Below are 22,336 nucleotides of genomic sequence, written 5' to 3' on the forward strand. Positions count from 1 at the left end.
AAATGAGGAAAGAGAAAGGAAAGGAGGGGAATCGGGGAGGATAAAGTAAGGACAGAAGGAGAGGAAGGGATTCAAAAGTGGAGGGAAAGGAAGAAGAAAGGATGGAAAGATGGAGAAGAAAACAGGGCTTTAGAAAGAGAGAAGGAGGGGATGATAGAGAGGAAACGAGAGGAACGATCAGGGCGAAGGAGAAAGGGAAATGAGGAAAGAGAAAGGAAAGAAGGGAATCGGATAGGAACGCAGGAGAGGAGATAGGATAAAGTAAGGCCACAAAGAAAGGGAGGGAAGGAAAGGAAGAAGAAAGGATGGAGAGATGGAGAGGAAACAGGACTTCTGAAAGAGACAAGGAGGGGATGAATGGAGGGATGAGAAACTAAAAGGACAGATTTAGGAAAGTTGATTCACTGGATAGTTGAAGGTAAAGAGGAAACCAGAGGGTAGAAGGAAGAGAGGAAACAAAAGAGGAGAGAGGAAGAGAGGGAAAGGAGAGATTTAGTGCAAAAAAGAAATGAGAGAAAGGGAAAGACATGAGGAAAAAGGGAGAGGTAAAGGAGGGAAGGAAAGGAAGGAAGTAAAGGAGAGGATGAGTGAGCAAAGGAAGGGAAAGGATTCAGGAAAAGGATGACAAGAGAGGAGTGGGAAAAGCAGAAAAATTAAAGAAAATGAAGGGATTCAGGGAGGAGGGATGGAAAGAGAAAGTGAGATGAGGGATGAGGGCAAAGGAGGTAAGGAAAGGAAGGGCAGAAAAAAGGATGACAAGACGGGCGTTAGGAAGAGAGAAGGAGGGATGAATGGAAGGATGAGAAACTAAAAGGAAAGATTTAGGAAAGTAGATCTGATTCCCTGGATGAGAAAAGGTGAAGAGGAAACGAGGGAATGAAAGGAAGAGGGGAAGAGAGGAAGGTTAGAGGAGTGAAGGAAAGGAAGGAATTAAAGGAAAGGAGAAGTGACCGAAGTGAGGGAAAGGATTCAGGAAAAGGAAGACAACAGAGGGAGAGGAAGGAAAATGAAAGGATTCAGGAAGGAGGGATGGAAAGAGAAAGTGAGATGAGGGATTAGGGCGAAGGAGGAAAGGAAAGGACAAGACAGAGAGAAGGAACAACTTTGGGAAAGTGTTGGGAATAAAGAGGCAGAGAGAAGAGAAGAAAAAGAAGGGATGAAGAAGAGATGGTAAGATGGTCAGACATAATGGAGCACATTAGATTTCCAATTTTACTCGTATAATTTAGCTCCTTTACTCACTTTCTTTCCTTTCCTCCTTCTTCTTCTTCTTTCTTCTCTTCTCTTTTTCTTCACCTTCTCCACTTCTTTTTCCATTCTCTTTCATCAGGGATAATTTACAGGATGTGTTTTGTGTTGATATATTTGTCTGAAAGTGCGTGGCTTTGTTAACACACACACATCCAGGTGTGCGTCTGAATGTGACAGATAGCTGTGTGTTCCTCTGTGTATCGGCATGTCTCTGTGTGTGTGTGTGTGTGTGTGAGCGCTCCTTCCTCGCCTGCTCCTCTTCTTCGCTGGTATAAATTATGTGTCACTCGTCTCCCAGAGCTGTGATGAGCGTCTGATTTGCATAATCCAGTTAGAGGAGTCAAATGGCGCTGTCTGCTAGCAGATTTGGCATGCTAGCCCTGACGCTAGCTTCATTAGCATGGGCCATTACAGCCTGGATTTAGCCTGACAGACTCACACACACACACACACACACACACACACACACACACACACACACACACACCTTGCCACATCTGGCTCACTGTGTGTGTGTGTGTGTGTGTGTATTTGCATAGTTTTGTGTGTGTTTTCAGGTACATTTATATTGACTGTTTGTGTGTGTGTGTGTGTGTGTGTGTGTGTGTAATGGATTTTACATGCTGATACAATCACCTCCTGCACTGTTACATCTGCCTCATCTGCATAGTCCTGGTGATTCGAGTTGTGTGTGTGTGTGTGTGTGTGTGTGTGTGTGTGTGTGTGTGTTGCTTCAGTCTTTACACTCACATATTTATACATTGATTGAAATTAAACTGGCTAAACGTGTTTTTCTGTATGTCTCTCAGCGGACATGTTGGGATCTGAGTGTGTGTGTGTGTGTGTGTGTGTGTGTGTGTGTGTGCAGTATATACATACACACTTTACAGTAGCTCTTTAGCTAAACTGAATCCTCAGTTCATGCTGTGTTTAGTTGTTGCTGGTGGCAAAGCCTGAGGAGGATCGATCCGTCCAACACTTTGGCTCCGAGTGAGGCGTCTCAACATATGCTAACAAGTTTTTACTAATTTTTAGTTCCTCATGCAAAGACAGTCAGAAAACATACAGGTGTGACAGATTTACAACCTGCATTGTCTAATAACTTAAGTGCTTCTACACAAAAACTTCTCTATTGTTTATTAGGCTTCGCTGTGAAATTATGCTGTTGCGGCCTTATGTCATATTTTTTAGTAATAGTAGTAATAGTATTAGTAAAAAATAGCAATGATAAATGTTTTGTTTTTTTTCCTTCCCCCATTTATGGAGCCCCCTGTGGATGACGTTGTCCCCAGTGTTTGCCTATACTGCCTATGTCATGGGCCGGCACTGCTCATGGTCACTCCAGCACGGGAGATTAAGTACTCTGAAACAGGAGCTAGAAAGGTCCCTCAAAATATTGTTCCAAGAACTACAATTGTTCCTAGTTCTTGCGCTGCCAACACAACCTTAAGGCAGTTCTTAGAGCTATGGAAAACTTCCTTGGTCTGACCATGCCTGATATTAGGGCTCCAACGATTAGTCGACTAATCGATGACTAATCAACTATTAAAATAATCGGTGACTATTATAGTCGACTAATTGGTTTGAGTCATTTTTCATAGAAAAGTACTATAAAGTACCCCAAAATACTCTTACTGCAACTTCTTACGTCCAAATATTGGCAGCTTTACACACTCTCCCATGACAATGAACTAAAACCCTTTGGCGTGAGTACGAAACAAGACATTAGATGACATCATTTTGGGGTTTGGGAGAGACAGACATTTTAACACATTTTTCGATAAAATGATTAGTCGACTAATCGAAGAAATAATCGACAGATTAGTTGACAATGAAAATAATCGTTAGTTGCAGCCTAATCTTAATATACAGACTCTACATTCATTGAATGTAGAGTCTGTAGGCAAACCCCGGAGATCTTGCCTCTGGAAGAAGAGCTGTTTGTAGTCTGCGTGATATTGACCAATCACGTTTGAGCCAGCTGCAGTTGTTGCCAGGTTAAACGGTCCGTGCAGTGAACTAACAAGGCGGAACATAATTGGCGTCACTGCAAACTCTGAATCCATCGCAATGGTTCAGCATATTTACTTATATATAAACGGAAGTCGGAAATGGAAATTCGTCTCCTCAAACCGGAATGCCAAAAAATCGGGCGTCTGCCCCCAGAGGCTGTATCACCGTCTGCCGTAAGTCAGACGCCGAATACAGCTGATGGGTTTCGAGAATGGTTGCAGCCCTATCTGATAGGCGTCTGTGGTCATATATTTATCCTTTATTTTGCCAAGAAGGTCCTGTCTATGCGTATCTGTGTATTGGCTCTAGTGGACTTTAAACCCTGGATGCTGAGGTTAGGCAAAAACACTGGGTGCAGCAGACGTCTCTGTTCATTTGTGAAGTGGTGAGTTTAAGTGTAAAGTCGTCACCAGACCAAGCAGTGATAACAAAAACATTAGCAAACTACAGTAGTAGCTTGCCATTGTTGCTGTTTCCATTTGCTAATCACACAAAGCAACAGCCATGCGGGATTTGAAAAGGTTTCGTCATTGTTTTCCAAACTCTGCGTTTTACACGTCCATAAAGGGAAACTGGAGTTCTGATAAATCTTCACCTTAAAAATATCAGTTTTATGTACTTAAAACTCAATTTGCATGTGGACAAGAGGCCCAAATATAGAGGCAAATATCTGTTTACAACAATATCTGGATACATATACACAGGGCCTAAGATACAAGATTTCTTCTCCTAGGAAGTTCTGGTTAAGATGGTGGCATAAAGTGAAAAGGCCATACCAGTTACATCAACACATGTTGTACTCAGGTGCTGCAGCCACTGTAATGAAGTCCAGCTCATGAAACACAGTCAGGGTCACTGTCCGTTATAAGTACTCAGGTATCACTGTAAGAACTGTTCACATTACTCACACAGGTCTGAAACACTTAAATCTTCTAATCCACCTCTGCCACTCTGGTGGTTTTGGGAAATCAAAGCGTTCTGTAAGGTTTCTGGTGAAAGTCAGATTTGCAGACGCCATGAGTCCCAGGTGGACGTGTCTGCACCGTCTTCATTTACATCACATTTGCATCAGAGTCATCGCTGCTTGTTTCTCTCTGCTCTTTAATGCTCCTGCTGTCTGTTGTTAAACTGTCTGTTTCTGTAAGTTGACCTTAATTAACAAACCGTCTCTCACCTGAAAAGACTCAGCTTGATCTGTTGTGCTGCCTGTATTATAACTTCTCATGTATTTATTATGTTTGGAGGACACAACACAAACACAGCACATCTCGCAGGTTAAAGACTTGTAGAATAGGAAATTCTAATTAAACTGCAGTCAGCTGAACTTTTTCTGTACTTCTGTTCTCTCTGATTAATTTTAAGTTAAAACTCAGATCCAGTGACATCACAGCTGCAGTGTTTTTGCCGGCAGCTCTGCTCCCTGGACAGCATGTTAAATTAAAAACCATTACAGAAAGAGCAGCAGGTCGTTATCTCTCTTTCATTCTACCGCTCCTCACAAAGAAGTACCATGGTATTAAGATGGTATTTTCAGTTTGCTGGTACTCACAGTGGCACTGGCTATTTTACAATTAGTGTAGCACATGAGTAGTGTTTAAGTGTGTGTTTGTTTGTGTGTGTTTTTGCAGTCTTTGCATGTGTTTGTGCAAATGTACGTGTGTGTATGTATGAATTTTAACCGCCTATCCTCTTGAGGGCCGTGGGGGGTGGAGCCTATCCCAGCTGACACTGGGTGAGAGGCAGGGTGCACCCTGGACAGGTCACCAGACTATCACAGGGCTGACACATAGAGACAGACAACCATTCACACTCAAAGGCCGTTTACACGTTGCCGGCTATTTTCATAAACGGACATTTCACTGTCTCCGTTTTCAAAAAGATCTTTGTTTACACTTACTCGTGTATATATACACAAGAGCACGCCAAACCTGTAGGTGGCAGTGTAACGAGAAGCTGAAGCCTTCCATGTATCTATTGTCAGCATAGCAACATAGGTCGTACTTTTGACACAGGCGCAAGTTCCGGCGCATACTGTGACGTCGGCTGCCTATAACTCCGTTTATCTCCGTTTATCTCAGTTTATATGCAAACGCGCAACCGGAGTTTTCCAAAATCTCCACTCTGGGTGGAGTTTTTAGAAAGACTTGTTTTCAGAGGAGAAATCTCTGTTTGCGTGTAAACGAAGGGCACAAACGAAGGAAGATGTCTCCGTTTATCAAAATCACCGTGTACGTGTAAACGGCCTCTCACATTCACCCCTACGGACAATTTAGAGTTATCAATTAACCTGCATGTCTTTGGACTGTGGGAGGAAGCTGGAGCACCTGGAGGAAACCCATGCTGACACGGGGAGAACATGCAAACTCCACACAAAAGGGCCCCCCATCACAGGGTTCAAACCAGGAGCCCTCTTCCTGTGAGGCAACAAAGCTAACTGCTGCACCACCATGCCGCCGATCCTGAAAAATATACCCAGAAAAATCATTTTACTGTGAATGGAACTTAAATAAATACCTAGAAATCCAAGGGCCCATCAGTGGGCCCTCCTAAGGGGATTTTTTTTGTTTAAAAACAACTGCGGTATTTGTTGTTGTTTAAGTGGTTTACTCATATGACATATTGTTAGAATGCTATGCACCTCGCCGTGCCTATAATACCAATCATTTCAAGATACAACCACCACAGCAGGCTCAGTAAATGCTTCTGTCAAACCTTTGAGATGTTGTCATAATCCAAAGATCCATATTATCCAGACAGAATCACAGCTGACGCAGCTCCCATTTTACTTCTCAGATACAGTACTGCCAATAGTCTAGATGATCTAAATCCAGCACAACATTTAGTCCAGACACATCGTCCACAGATAACCACAAACTGCTGCTGCATCTTTCAAACCTTCATATTCCTCTACATAATGTCCTCTCTTTTGCATGTAAACAAACCAACTGGCATAACTCAAAATGGAGGCAAGCTCCTGACCTTTCCATTGACACCTCACTTTAGCCAATAGGAGCTTCTGGTGCTGTCGCTATGGCTTTGATGGCCAACTAGGGCCTGAGCTGAATGAAAATACATCACTGAGATTTCCTGTAGTTTAGAGGTACTTTAAGGGCCAGTGATTGGCCACCCTCACCCAAAGCTTCTGGATCTTGTAGTCAATGGCGTTCAAAAGAGTCTTATTTACACATTCAGTTCATTGTTTTACCCTGTTATTTTGAAAAGCGCCGGGATACAACCTCAGAAGAACCAACGTAAAATGTGAATTTCCTGTGATATTGTTATCTACCTTGGATTTTTGAGGTGTCATGATGTGGCCCCATTGTGTTTTCCAGCTAATACCTCCCAGTTCTTGTCATCTTCTGCATCTTTTTTCAAGAAAATATTTAGGTGAAGATTTAAAAAAAAAAAAACTTTTATTTTAGTGTGTTGAAACTTATATTACTCAAGGACAGGAGCACTTGAGGGGGAAAAAACTTTAGATTGTTACCCTTCAAATGAGACCATGTATAACCAAACTTTGGGTTTGACTTTGTTTCAGGTGAATTTAGATGAATTTTACAGGCTGTGTCTGGGTTAAAAAATGGCCTTAAATTAAAAAAAAACATGACAGAGGACGGCTTTAATGTGTGTGTGTGTGTGTGTGTGTGTGTGTGTGTGACTTGAGTATTGAGACTTCATGTATCCTCACACACATCACTCCGGCCTGTTAACCTGTGTGTCACTTTAAGGACAGATGCAGCAGGAGCTCGATGGTCCTCTGGAGGCTCTTAATGAAAATCAGCGAGAGTAAAAAAGGAGATTTTCTCTGCGAGGATCGATACAGTTTCACATTATTAAAACATTAATCTGCGCTTTCAGAGATGCCTGATGATGATGATTCCCAGAACCACCTCCATCTGCTAATAGTGCATAGCATGGTTGCCATGGTAACATGCTGCTGTGAGCAGTATGGAAGCAGAGGTAAACGCACCATACAGCAGGCGGGTCAGAGATCCATCATGGCTGCACGGGTTCCTTATGAAGGTTTCTGACCTCGGATGTCACCTGATTACTGTCACACACACACACAAACTAATTCACTTTACAAACACACACATCCACAACAGGAACGTGAACACACACTCATCTCACACACACCCTCTCCACCTCCAAAGGCGGCCACGTGGCGGCTTTATCGTGTTTCCTGTTTCTCACCGCTGCCCCACAATCCTTCAGTCTTCCCACAACAGGAAATTAAAGGAGCGTGTCGCGGCGCCCCGAGCGCCTCGACTTTTTGATTTGTGCGAGCCGCTATCGCTAATGAAAATCAGCGCGGCAGCTCCGGACAACGGGGGCCGCTGATAGAGGAGCGACTTGTTCACCACACAACAGCCGGCGTCTCCCAACAAGTGAGCGCTGTAATCGCCCGGCGGGGGAGGAGGGGAGGATGTGGGGAGGAGAAGAGGAGAGGGGGGGAGGTTAGAGAGGCTGGGAGCGCACGATTCCCCTCTGATGGATGCAGGTTACACACTTGCCTTCAGGTGTAAATACAAGCTGGAATTTTGATAAAGACTTTTTATGTGTATCGGTCAACAGATTCAGAGACACGTCGAGATGCAGCAGACCGTCTGTCTTTTATCTTCCTCTTTCCTCTTTTCAGTTATTTCTTCATCGTTCACTTCCTTTTGTCTTCATACTAGTCCTGTGGCTTTCCCTCTGTCTTCAATTTCTCCTCCTTTCTTTTATTTCTATCCCCATTTTAAGTTTTATATTTTGTCTTTCCATCACTTTCTCCAGCTTTTAGGCCCCGATCAGACAGGAAGTGTTTTGCAGGTTGCAAAATGTGAGGCCCCACCTCATCACCTCCTGACCTGAACCTTCCTGTGTTATCAATCTACTGTTTATTTTTATTTATCCTGCAGTAATCAGTGTGTAGTTGCTCTGTGTGGGTACATGAGATCCTAAAAAAGAGGCTGGATCATAGGGAGTACCACCAGTTGGTCCAGGAGCTTCTCCTCCATCATGGACGTTTACAGGCAGATTTTAGGATGACTCAGGGGCAGTTTGACAACCTGCTGTCTATCGTCAGGGCGTATAGCTCTGGGTATCCAGCAACCACTACCACCAGTTTCTCCTCCATTGTTTACCAACTGTAAACTTGTTGTTGTGACGACCACACAAGGCCCACCTCTCAGATCATCCCATTGGACACAACAAAAGATGACGAAAAACGAGATGTTGCGCCTTTTCTGCTTTGGGTTGAAGTTTTTTCAACTCGAGGAGTTCAGAGGGCTCCAGGCGCCCAGAGTGCAGAAACACAAGGTGCGTCGCGATGCAACAACAGCGAGCAAAAAGCTTCATTCTCATTAAAAACAATCACAAAAAGCCGCCTCCAGCTGCTGAAACGCTTTCTGTGTGATCAGCGCCTAACTCTTTCACTTTTTCCCTCTTCCTCTTCCTGTCTTCTCGTGTGTCTTTTTTATTCTCTTCCTCCATCTCATCATTTGCTGTTTCCTTTTCTTTCTGCTGTTCTTGTCTTTCCCCTCTCTGCAATCTCATTTCTTTTTGCGACACCACTTAGTCTTTCTCTTCCTCTGCCCGCTTTCACTTGTCTTTTCTTGTTTTTAATTTCTCTTGCCTTGAACGTCGCTTTCTTCCTCTCATTTCTTGAATCCCCTCTTCTTTGTACTTTACCCTCTTCTTCAGATTCTTCTGCCTGCTCTTTTACTTTGCCTCTCTTCACCTGTCGTCTTTCCTGTGTCTGTTTTTCATTTCTCCTCTCCTCTCCGTCTCTGTGTCTCCCTCCTCTCCCTCCATCTCTCCCTCTGTGTCTCCCTCCTCTCCCTCCGTCCCTTTGTGTCTCCCTCCTCTCCCTCCATCCCTTTGTGTCTCCCTCCTCTCCTCTCTTATTATTTCTGCCAGTATTTAGTGTGCGGCATTCAGACAAGGTCATGGAGCAATTTGTGTATATGTCTGTGTGTGTGGCTGCCTCTCAGCCTCGTCTCATCCAGGCACTCAGCCAAGAGAGAACGTCTTGATCCTGCACTCAGGACATTGCGTGTGTGTGTGTGTGTGTGTGTGTGTGTGTGTGTGTGTGTGCATTTGTTTGGGTGTACAGAGAACAGTATAATATGTGTAATGCTCTAATGGCTGACAGAGGGAGAGGTATAGTGACTTTCACTGTTGCAAATCTTTATATCTGTCCTGCTGGGAGAGGTTCTGTGCACAAAGTATGCACTCACTCATTCACCCAAACTTTTCCCTTTGTAAGAAGCCCTCATTAGTTCATTCTACAGCAAGCAGTAAATTAAGATTTCGGACACTAACTAATCAATATGATTTGGCATCATCACTGAGAGACAGCTATCGCACAGCTTTCACTTCTCAGTCTATTAAATGTAAGTTATTGCACAGTGGGATTGAATTGCATTGTAAGTGGTGTATATACCATAGACACTGCTTCTTGGGTTCTACTGTGGGAATGTTTGAAGGCGCTTTATGGTGCATACATCTATCCAAACAGGTATTTTGACCATTGTCTCTGTATGTTCATATCAATCTGGACAGGCTGTTCTCACAAATCTTTTGTATGTGTTCCTATGAAAAGCAGTGCACCCAAATCCGTACTTGTACGGACGTACTTAGAAAGGCTGCGATCACAGGAGCAATGATCTGATGGCAGTAAATAAAGAGAAGCAGGACTGAGTGTCTGTAAGGAGGCAGGTTGGGGTGGTGGATGGGTCGCAGAAAGACTTTTCCCTGGAGTTGTGTGTTTGGATGCATGTGAACTTTGGGTTAGAGGGCTGTATTGAGATTGGGTCCCGCCCAAATCTTGCGGGAGCATGCGGTTTGAACTTTGCTGCGGGCGGGAACGGGCGGCTAAAAAAACACTGCGGGATCAGGGTGTAGCCTATAGCGACAGAATGGACTTAACAAATGATGTGGAAAAGAAGCTCAAACAAGGTCTGAAGGCGCACTGAGCCCTCTACTTCCCAGCGCTCTCAAAGCTGGCACGTTTCATCTTCAGTATCCCTGCATCCAGTGCGCCTTCAGAGCGGGCCTTTGGTGTCTGTGGGCGCATCTTGGAAGAGAGACACACGGGATTGGGACCGCAGTCGGTCAGCAACATTCTCTTCCTCCACAGCAATATTATGGCCAAGTGATTCATTTGTTAAATTTATTCGTTTCATTCGTTAACTTTGTTTATTTTATGTTATTTATTAGTGTTATTTGAGCCACTCACAGCCTACTCTTGTTGCTATTTGTTAATTACATAAAGAGGCATGATGATGCCGGTGTTATTGAGCATAGGCTTTATCTTTATCTCATTAATGTTTCTTATTCAGGTCTCTCTTAGAAAAGAGACCTTAACCTCAATCACTGTGTGATTATATAAAGGTAGAAAAATAAATAAATACAGAGGAGGAGAATAGAATATGAAACAGCCTTTATTTCATTCAAAACTAAATGAAAACAACGAAATAGGAGCGCTATTCCTGACCAGTGTGTCAAAAGACATGCAGGCCAGGGAAACGAAACAAACAACCCCATGAATCTCTTTATTAATAGCCTATAAAATGACGTGTTTTCTCCTGCGGGACGGGAGAAGACACAAAATCAATGCATCTCTATTATTGTGCGGGCATAAATTCTCAGAGTTTTGCGGGAGTGGACATACACATTGCGGATACGGGCGGTAATGGTCAGAATTTCAGCGGGAGCGGGCAGGAGCGGGATGAAGAAAACAGTCCCGCGCAGGGCTCTACTTTGGGTCATTTTAAGATACGTCCTAACCATGTTTCTTTTCCTAAATGTAAAGCCATTCATGCGGCACAAATTCATACGATATCATGCAATCAGTTGTGCACGCATTTTTTTGTAGGATAACATACAAGCTGTTCTGTGAGAATTGATGTTGATCTGGACAAATTAAAATATGGTTTTCTAGCCTTTTTATTTTACCTCATGTCCTCACATGAATACCGAAACAACAAATACGTGTGTGTGTGTGTGTGTGTGTGTGTGGGAAGGGTACTCTGGACTTTCACTCTGGAGATGGCTGTTTTGTTTTGAACCAAAAGTCAGTCGAGTTGTTTTAATAACAGTGTAGCAGTGTTAATTTTGTTGATGAAAACTATGATAAAAAGTTTTCCTCAACAACCGTTTTTCCAGAATGAAAATGAGACAATAATAAAAACTAAGATGAAATCTTTGTCTCATTTTCGTTGACGAGATGTGACGAAAATGTTCATAGTCTACTATCGGACGTTGAAAGCTGAGAGTGGCCGTGCTTGCAAGAGTGACATACTGGTAAAGTCCAGTAAATAGTCTTCACAAGGATGTTTCACTGGCCAGCAGAAACACTCACTGTGGAGCAGCTTCAGCCGATGGTGCGAGTTGTGAGCTGTAATCAATCGTGTGTGTCTGACTGTGGATGGTGGAGCTGCTGAATGGATTTGTGGAGTTTGTTAGTTGCAGTGGTGGCTGTTAGCAGCTAGCTCTACTCGTTAGCTGTTTACTAACAGTTAAAGGAACTATATATTGAAAAGTGGACAGAGCCAGACAAGCTGCTTCCCCTCAGTCTTTATGCTAAGCTAGGCTAACACATTCTGACTCTAGCTGCATACAGAACACACAGACATGACAGACGCTTTACAGACCATTGTTTGGAAATAAATCTTTCCTTATTCTTTACAAATCTTCAGCTATACTTCCTGTCTCTTTCTCTTCTCCCTCCAGTTAATGGAGCTCGCTCACACTGGCGTCTCTCCTCCGTCGCTCTCGCTGTCTCTCTCTTTCTTTAATTTGACCAGAATATTTTGCTTTAATGCATTTTTTTAAATAAAGTCAGCGTTAATATTCAAAACTGCAGCTTATCAATGTTTCTCTCTTTGCAAAGCAGCCCATAAATATTAATGTCAATCGGCCACGCTTCCTCGATGCGCCGCCGCCGCATCGCCGTCTTCCTGCATAGACGTGTGTGTGTGTGTGTGTGTGTGTGTGTGTGTGTGAGAGAGAGAGAGTGTCAGTCTGGCTGTGATATTCTAAAAGAGATTGTGTATTTGTATTTATTGTCTATGTGTGTGATTGTGTATGCAGGCAATCTGCAGTTTGTCTGGGAATTTGTGTTTGTATCTTTATTTTTGTGTGTGTGTGTGTGTGTGTGTGAGTTTGTTTGTCAGTGTGTGTCTGTGTGTCTTTAAAACTGGTGTGTATGTGTGTGTGTGTGTGTGTGTGTGTGTGTGTGTGTGTGTGTGTGTGGAGGAATGAGAAAGAGGAACTAAATGCCCCTGCGGTAATTCTTTTCAGGAATAATTGCCCTGCATGTGGTCTGACGCTCACACTCAGACTCACAACACAAACACAGACACAAAGGCTGGAAACACACACACACACACACACACACGACTGCGACTCGGGCCACAGATTTCTGTTCAAATCCAACACAAGTCCTAGAGAGTAGGAACCGAACCTGACCTGAACCTGACAGGCATTCTGTTTCTTATGTTCAAACCCGACCCGAGACTGACGCAGTTAATGTACGGACAATACGTCAGTCCAGTGCAGCTATGGAAACACGCAGACGACCCTTTCCACACTGCCACCACCATTTCCTTGGCACTTTGACGCCAAACCCAAAAAAGTGACAAAGAGAGGAAGTAGATACTAATCAAGGAGTAAAACATTAAGCACCAGGCCAAGTAGGCCGAACACAACCTGAACCTGAGCATCATTTGTGAATATATGTCCAGACCAAGCCCGGCCCATCAGGTTCCATTGGGCCTGGGGGGAGTATACACACTGTAACACACTCACACACACTGATATAAAAGTAAGCAGACACACACAGGTTGTGACCATCCTTATACACATTTGAAAATGTATCTCTTTCTTCCCATTTTAGGGTCAAATCAACACTTCAAAAATAAACATTTTTGAAAAAACATACAGATCAAAAATGTGAAATCTGACAAACAAAAAGCTTTTTGAAAATATTTGTTACCCAGATGTGATCCAGATGTAAGAATGCATTTTGATAGCATGTAATTAAATCTAATCCCTTAACCACTGTTAACAAATTAAAGTACCTCCACAGGATTACTTAATGTAAAGAGTGAGTTATATTAATGATTTTTTATTTTCTGGGCCTTGGATACAAAATTGAAATGATCACCTGTTACAGCTGATATGGTGAATGTGTAAGCAATTAGTTGCCTAGGTAGCGTATACTTTGAGTTGTATTTCTAGCCACTAAATACATCTAAGTCTAATATTTACCCTTTATTCTGGCTCTGTTTTGGTTTCCACCAACTTCGTAGGAAAATATCCTAGATCCACTTTTTAACCAGTAAATCAATCAGTTCAATTCAAAGAGCTTTACTGGCATGAACAGAATTGGCATGAAGATACATTATCACCAAAGCATTTTGTTGGACAAATAAATACAAGTAAATTTAACTGTATGTAACAAGGTCAATTATACAGCAGTAATATGTGTAATAAAGTCAAATGTATATTTGTAATAAGTATTATAATTACACAAAATTTGTTTCAGTTGTTATTACCTGACACGCTCAGGCCTCCACAGGCAGTATGTGGAACGTTTGATACTCAGTTTCTGTCCCCCTTCGTTCACCTTTGGTGGTACCCCACCTATAAAGGACTGTCTCCTGCCTTACCTCTCCCCTTTTACTGTTGTGCTCCCTGGGAGAGGTAAGCCACATTGCTGTCGTAGTAATTTCCGTGTTTAAGCACTGTTTAGCTGTGTATAAGTTCATTTTTCAGCCAAATTGTTCCTGTGTCAGTTAATTTGTCTGGTATGGTATGGTCGTAACTGACAGCAAGAGGTAAAAACAAAATCCTCTGTCAGAGTTGTCAGGAATAAATGGAGACCGCCTTCAAAGATATCCACGGTCTGGGTCTCTTCATATCAACACAACGCAGACATCAATAGAGTCCACTGGTTATATAACAGGTGTTGCATACAGGTTCTAGCTTATATCATACTGCTGCAGTCCATTTTTGTTTAACCATACAATATGATATTGTACACTGCTTTTGATTTTTTAATTCAATTGAGTACATATTAGTTGTTAGTCCCTCAGGTTGTGGCAGACAGATACATGTTTAGTTGCCAACGGAGCTGTTGTCCCTTCACCGAGGAGGATTGCCAGTTTCTGTTGCGAGGTTAAAGTGAGGAAGTTTGGGATTCTCTCGGCTATTTCTCCAAAATGTAAATTTCTGACTGAGGAGAACTTGTTACAGTTCTGTTTCTACCTCTCCTGTCGAGTACTTACCACGTAGACGCTCCTCTCCGGGCAGCCATTTTATCTGTATCTCCCTGTTTCTACTTCCTCTCTAACTTAACCTCCATAGAACTCAGTGTACCTGAATAGTAAGGTAATAGTTGACTCTTTGCTAAACCCCTGGAATCCTACGTTAGCAACCGTAACTAGGTGCAGAGGCCTGCCAAGCTTCTAGAACAGGGGGGAATTCTGAAATAGTGTTCATAGAGAACCTGAGTCTGACAGCATGTGTTGTACGTTTGGAGGACAGGTTGTATTTTTTCCTTTTACAAACAAGAAGAGACGCTGACTGTGAATTAAACAGTGTAGATGATCTCACTCGTGCTGAATCCATCGAAGGTCAACAAAAATCCTTTGTTTGCTCGAAGGTAAGATGCTAACTAACGTTAGCTAACTTAGCATGTTAACAAACAAATAGGTTGAATCTTAATTATGTCAGTTATGGTTCAACTTTAAGTTAGGAAGCTAATTTGAGGCTGTTTGCGTTTTGAACAAGTGAAAAAGTGGGATAATTTAGTATTTTAGCAGTTGGCTAGTAATGAAAGCTGTAGGTAGTCATAACTGAACATTAGCTTAAAATAAAACAACACACTGACCTTCCCTGCTGTACAAGAATGTTCATGTGAATTGTCAGGATGCTGGGGTGCTTGATGCTTGAGCTTTCCCCTCAATTTTAATGTCCTCTTCATTCAAAATACTAATTATATTTTAAACGTAGCTCTCAAATTCATATTGTAGTCATTTCTGTCCACTTCTTTCAAAAAAATTTAGAGCTAATTTTTTAAAAAATTGCTCGTATTTCCTGTGGAATATCTCCCACAGAGATTGTTGAAAACTCCATATCTGCGTGGGTTTGTCAACTAGTACGAGTGGCCTCTATCAGATTACACATGATGATTTGACCAACTGCTATTATTGATTATTAATTAGTGAAGTTGTAAGAGCTTTCTTTTCAGTTTTTATTATTTATTTTGTCTCTATTAGTTTAACATATTTTTGTGGTCAGTTATTCTGAAAAACAACAGTGCCTAGCTGAAACTACAGCAGGTCTGTATCGTAGCCTTTTGATTCGTACAATATCACTTTCTTTTTCTTCTTAAATAAAAAAATAAGCATTTAAAGGGACAGACACAGAATAAGATATTTGGAAAGAGAGACATAAAGAGGAAGTGATAAGACAGGAGGAGAGAGTGAGGAAGAGGAAGGTAGACAGTGATGTAGTAAGCTGTTGAATTCGTATGAAAGCTGATAGAAATCAAAACACACACGCACACACACACACACACACACACACACACACACGTTGACATCTCATGGCTTGCAGCAGCCTCTCTGCTCACATTTATACACACACATACAGAAACGCTCCAGCACTGACAGTTCATGGCTGTGAGCTGTCTTACTGGACACACACACTCACACACACACTCAGCGCTTCATTGAAACCCATACATATGAATTAGTGAATCCTTTATGCTGTGTATCCATATTGTATAAAGGTTATAAAGGTTCTGTAGCGTGTGCTTCAGTTTCAACTTGTGTGTGTGTGTGTGTGTGTGTGTGTGTGAGAATGTGCATGTGTACTTGTGAATCGCCTGTGTGTATACACGCAGGTACAGTAAAATGTAAATTACCCTGAAAACAAAAAGAAATTAAATGTGTTTTTCTAGTAGTAACGGTGCAATGCCGTCAGCCCCATTAGTCTAAGAAATGTCCCACTGGACCAAAGGCCCAAATCTCAGACAGTTTGTTATCCCACGAACAAACGGCCACTGCTCCGAAGTCACGTTTCTTCCAAAATACATGCTCCTTGCAGTTTGTATACATTTCCCAGTGGCATTTGAGCCACCAATCCCGGGTGTTTTAACTGACTCTTTGGGCATTTCCAAGCACAACAGGTTCTCACCCCAAGTTGTCACATATCCCCACTTTGTCAAACCTCACAAATCAGCCACTCCTCTTCTATTGTGGCTCTTCCAACATGAGCGACAGAATAGAAATAGAAATGGAGCGCCTGACAAAACTTAAGGTCAAAACAACTACATGTGGTTTCGCGTCACTCACAAGCAGTCAGGACAGTCCCATAGGAAATAATGTGCGGTCAAACTGCTTTAGTCACTAACGTTAGCTTGCGTCGCAACCAGTTAGGACATGGCGTTAGCAAAGTGTGCTCTACGTGAGTTTTTATGAGCAGCCTTTTTCACATTACACATAATGATTAGACCCACTGATAAAAAATATAGAAAGTAAAAAGTAAAAATATATTTAACAGTGTAGCTTTGAGAATTTTTGTTGCAGCTGGTAAAACATAATTTTGGGGTCAGTTATTGTGAAAACAGTAAGGCCTATTAAAAGCTACAGAAGGCCTACAGGCTATCACAGCCTTTTGTGGTATACATTGTCATTTTAGTTTTCTTATTAAATAAATATATATCTCATATAAGTTAGCTTAGCACGACACTGGAAGTTAGCTGTTTAGCCACTGTAAGTGGTGCGCCCGCTTTGTGGGCACGATGACGTGGAAGATCCAAGTCATTTCATACTGTTTTACAATTTTAATAAACCAATTTAACATTTTTATGTAGACTGTCGGACATTGTGTTTGTTTATCTTTTAATCAAGATATCTCAGATGACCTGTATGTTATCACATGCCTCTGTATTTAAGTAATACTTAACTACAAGGAAGAAATAATGTTGTGTTCAGCACATTATTTGTATTTTGTTGAATATTATATTTAGATTTAATGACGTTCCTAATGCGCTCTTGTTCTGTTAAACCTATGACGGCATTAAACATTAAGTTTATTTTTGGCAGCTGTTTAATCTTTTATTTCCTGGTGTTTCTGCCTGAGTGTCTGACTCCTGCTCTGCTGTAAATGACCTTGACAGTCATTGGTTTTAGGACTCCACGCTGTTTTTCTTCGCAACTGTATTAGTCCTTTATGTGTAATGAAATTCGCACATATACTAAAGGCGTGATTAGCATATATATTGTATTGACACAGTGGCAATATGTTCCCTCTCTTTCTTTATCTATCCGTCTTTTCCTCTCTCTATACCTTTCTCTCTTTCATTCCTCTCTTTATTTCCCCCTCTCCCCCCTCCGTCCTCTCTCTGTGTTTGTGTTGCACTTTGAAGTTCAGCTGTGCTGTTTTCTGTAATTTTTATCTGCAGAACACGCCGTCGCCACATTGCTGCGATTATTTACAGTAAGAGGGGGGAAAAATAAACATTGCCACAGACAGCTGAATTTTTCCCCCCATTTCATTTTACATTTTCACAGCTCAGCTGAGCCTGTTGTATGTTATTTACTCATGTACAGTGAGGAGAAGACTGAGCTTCATAAAAATCAACCAACAGGTCGACGAGAGGCTTTGATTGAGTCAAATACAAAGTTTGCTCATAGGCTTTCCTTTCGTCATCTTCCAGTCCTTAACCTTTGTTGTTCTCTTGCTTTTCTATTCTCATTTTTTCTTTTTTACACAACTCAATATACCTTTATATTCCATTTCTTTCTTTCTCTTTTCCTTCTTCTCTTCTTTTTCAGTTAAGTTTTGAGAGTTTAATCACCATTAAAGCCAACATAAGTACAACCAGCAATCATTACAGCCAAAAAAGTAGAACTGCCTTTCATTAGAAATTTTTCATATTCTGTTCATAGCTGATTTCTTCGTTAACTAGCAATCAGTAGCAAGTGACGCATCATTTTATCATCATAGTCAAGTCGACACAGAAGCTACAGAGGTAGGCTGAGGTCATAAGGAGCGGTTAACATATGTCATGGTGATTCTAGAGATACGCAAATTTAAAAATTGTTATTTATGGAAGTCAGTACGAAACAACTTGTACAGATGTATCATGTACACTTGATGTGGAAAGTGATTTATTTGGAGGTCCAGGCTCATGTGGGTGCAGTCCAAACCTGAAGTAGGTGAAGTTTGTACTGAAATGGGTGGGGCCTAAGTGAAAGCTGTTATGAAAACCTGAAATTGATATGGTTTGACCAGAAGTTGCAACATTTATTTATCATTTATTAGAGAACTATTTACAGAATCATGTCAGAATTGAGCTTCAGATCAATTTTGGTCACATGGGAATAGATTGAACACAGCTCCCCAAATAAGTATTTCCCCTTATCACCATGAGGGAAACACATTTTACACAGATGATATTTGTAAAAAGCATCTATCTATACCGGGTACTAGTTTTTTTGTTGTTGTTTTTTTTGATACCATATAAATTTGGTAACCTACAAACAACCCGATCTTAATCTGATTGTACATGATGCCTTAAAGTCCAACTTCAAATTACATTTAGCCAAACACGTTGTAGTTTTCGTATTCAAATATAATTTCAACATGTTTTTTAAGAGTAACTGTGGCGCACTTTTCCCTGGTTAATGTTTGTTTGATGGCTTGTTCAGCGAGCAAAGGTGCAAGACAAGACGTGTGTTCGTGTCTGAAAGTTGGATAAAAAGGAGAGTTTAGCAGGAAAGCATGTAGCTGCTTTATGGAGGACTTTAAATAGATGTAATGTAGACAGATAACTAACCAGAGAGTAAATGCAAAACTAGGGGGCGCCATCATGAAACAACAAAATGTCTCCATTTCAGGTATCCTCGGCCAGAGGCATTATGTTTGTGGTTTGTCCGTCCATCTGTCTGTGTGCCCCATTCTCCTGAAAGAGATAGCTCAAGAAAACTTTCAGGGAATTTCTTTGGTCAAAGGTCAAGGTCACGGTGACCTCGTCTGTCTCATCTTGTGAACGTGATATGTCAAGAACAACTTGAGGGACTTTCTTCAAATTTGTCACAAACGCCACTTACACTTAACAATGAACTGATTAACATTTGGTGGTCAAAGGTCAAAGTCATTGTGACCTTGCCTCCGACTCATTCTTATATATGTAATATCTCAGTAAGTTCTTGAGGGAGCTTTCTCAAATTTGGCACAAACATCCACTTGGTCTTAGGAATTAACTGATTAGAATTTGGTGGTCGAAGTTCAAAGGTCAAGGTTGCTGTGACCTCACAAATAATGCTTCTGGCCATAACTCAATAATTCTTATGATAATTATTACAAAATTTCACACAAATGTCTGATAGGATAAAATAATGAAGGTCAAAAGGTCAAAGGTCAGCTTGACTGTGACATCATCATGTTTTAACGTCATATCTCAAGAACAGAAGGGGAGACATTTGGTCATATACTGAATTGGTGACTCTAATCTTGAAATTGTGCTGATTGTATAGATCTGTGTGTGAAGCATCCACGGAGGCATACAACCATGAGACGGTAATTCAGTTATCAAAGGAGAACACACGACAAGTGATTTTCAGAGCAGATGTGTGAATGTAGCAGACAAAAACATGTGATTTACTTTAGTTGGACTTTAACAGAAGCAGCCTGCTGTGGTAAAAGACTAATCAGGAACTGATCGATCAGACAGTATCTGAATCAGATCATTGACACATCCAGATTTTCACTGCCAGTTAGCACTCAACAGTTTGTACTCAGTGCTGCAGACACATTTTGTTGGTACCAGCGCTAGCTCAGCAGAATGAATGTTAAGATATTTGTCTACATTATATTATTAAAAGAAAATCTGAGATAGAGTGAAGTAGAATGAGACAGAATAAGTAGTATTATATAAGCTGTGTGTTGTCCGACGGGGTTTAGCCTCAGAGGGCAGAACTTGCTTCTCTTTTCCTTTCTTTCTTTCATTCATGGTGTCCATTAGCGCTCCTCTGTCTCTTGCCAGCCATTCACATTTCCCATGGAGACAGAACACACACACACACACACACACACACACACACACACACACACACACTGTGTTAAGTTTCCTTGGTTACTGAATGCCTTTTTCATTGACTGTCCGTTTCCATGGAAGTGAAAGGACGAGAGGAGACGAGGGGATGATTAGAGGAGAGGAAAGAAGGAGGGGAGAGAAGGAGGTGTAGGAGACGATGAAAAGAAGGAAAAATGAGAAAAGAAGGAAACGGGGAAAACCAGGGTGGAGGAAAGTGAGAATGGAGAGGAGGAGCAAAGATGAAGGGATAATTAGTGAAGAGAGGGAGACAGGAAAGTGATGGAAGGAGAGCGGTAAGAGTGTACAAGGGAAAAGGACAAAGGAAAGGAGAAAAGAAGATGAGGATGATTAGAAAAGAGGATGGGGATGAGGAAGAGAGGGAGGAGATGGAAAGAACACAAGAAGGAAAATGTGAGAAGGGGAGGATGAAAGAAAGGAAGTAGACGAAAAGGACAAACAGGAGATCTGAGTTAAATTACTGAAAGAGTCATTAGACATCATCCTCTCTTTTCTTTTCTGTTGTTTCCTTTAGCCTCTCCCTCATTTCTTTCCCTACATCCCCTCCTCCATGAACTCCTTTTAAGGCCAAAAATGACACGTTGTTTGACGTTAACAGACTCGAGACTGTGTAGTAAAATCAGTTCTCACAAACACACTCACTGTCCTTGGATCGGAATGATTTCCTATCAAAGAGAAGTTGATTTGTGGATCAGATAACATGATTTGGTCCAGCAGAGAGAACACTGACACACTCCACACAGTCTGGACTGACGTGCATAAACCCAGCTATGCATAAATACATGCATAATCCATGGAGTGGAGAACGTGTTGGCCTTTAGTGTGTGTGTGTGTGTGTGTGTGTGTTTGAGAGAGTGAGCATAGAGTATCTCTTTTTTCAGTATGTGTGTGTGTGACGGTCTAATTGCTGAGCAGAGTCTTGGCTCTGATCCATGACATCAGTGTCTCTCTCTCTTTTTGCCAGGAATTAGACTGTGATTGGCTGGAACACACACACACACACACACACACACACACACACACACACACACACACACACTCATTATAATGCTGACACCTCCTTCAGCTGATTTGTAAAGCTCAAATTAGAATATTAGTGGACGACAGCAGCTCTGAACCTTTGTTTCTCCCTCTGTCCGTCTCTTATCCCGTCTTTCCTCAAACTAAATACATAACTAAGCCGTGTTAATGAGTAATCCCATTCAGATCTTTAATATCCCTTAATTTAAGAATGTTCCTTGACTCCAGTTTTCACCTGATCCAGAGATATTTCACACACTGTGAGCTGGGATAAGTTGCAGTCTCAGTGAAGTTAAAATCCAGGGTTACCAAATAAGTAAATGTATTTTTTTCATATATTTATTTGATTTTTTATTTATTTTGTCTTGTTTTTGTTAGTTTGTTTGTTTAACAAGAAGAGTTAGTTGTTTACTTGTCTGCTTGTTAGTTTCTTTTCTATTATTATTTGTCTGTTTATTCGTCCACGTGGTGTTTCATCATTTACAAAAAGTGTTCTGTGCAAGTGGCTTTGTCACTGATGATTTATTATTCTTTTTAAATTTAAATAAAAATGAAATGACAAAAAATTAAGAAAAATCAAAAATCATGTTTTCCAGGCCTGGTAAAGTCATGGAATTATAAAAAAAAAAAAAAAATGAAAATGTCAGAAAAGTCTTGTGTGTAGTGAAACTGCCACAGTAATCTTCAATGAATAACTCTCCATTTAAGGGAACATAATGGCAAAGTTATTTTCGTAGGATGTTGACCTCTGCGTTCTGTCTCTTCCTCCATGTATGCCAGCTAACTTCAGTCATGTTTGAATAAAGTTTAAATCTGATATGACTGAAAAATGCTGTGCAAGTACAGCAAGAAAACAAAAGTTATTATGGGTCCTTTAAAAGTCACAGAAACATTTTGAAACTTTGTCCATGAAATGAGTGGGGACCTTGAAAATCC

The 22,336-nt window shown here is 41.3% G+C and overlaps 1 protein-coding gene across 4 annotated transcripts in view; it reads left to right on the forward strand.

The window, feature by feature from the left end:
• Nucleotides 1-22,336, forward strand: part of LOC125900837 (neuronal PAS domain-containing protein 3) — a 489,872-nt gene that overhangs the window by 83,955 nt on the left and 383,581 nt on the right. The window contains exon 1 of one of the 4 annotated variants that reach the window (XM_049596088.1): nt 14,783-14,917. The exons of the other annotated variants lie outside the window; for them this stretch is intronic. Within the exon in view, the coding sequence (XP_049452045.1) occupies nt 14,859-14,917 (59 nt within the window). The 5' untranslated portion in view covers nt 14,783-14,858. Of the gene's footprint in view, nt 1-14,782; nt 14,918-22,336 lie in introns of those variants that run through there. 4 annotated transcript variants of the gene reach the window in all.

Source organism: Epinephelus fuscoguttatus, linkage group LG14 (assembly GCF_011397635.1).
Source record: "Epinephelus fuscoguttatus linkage group LG14, E.fuscoguttatus.final_Chr_v1".
Taxonomy (NCBI): Eukaryota; Metazoa; Chordata; class Actinopteri; order Perciformes; family Serranidae; genus Epinephelus; species Epinephelus fuscoguttatus.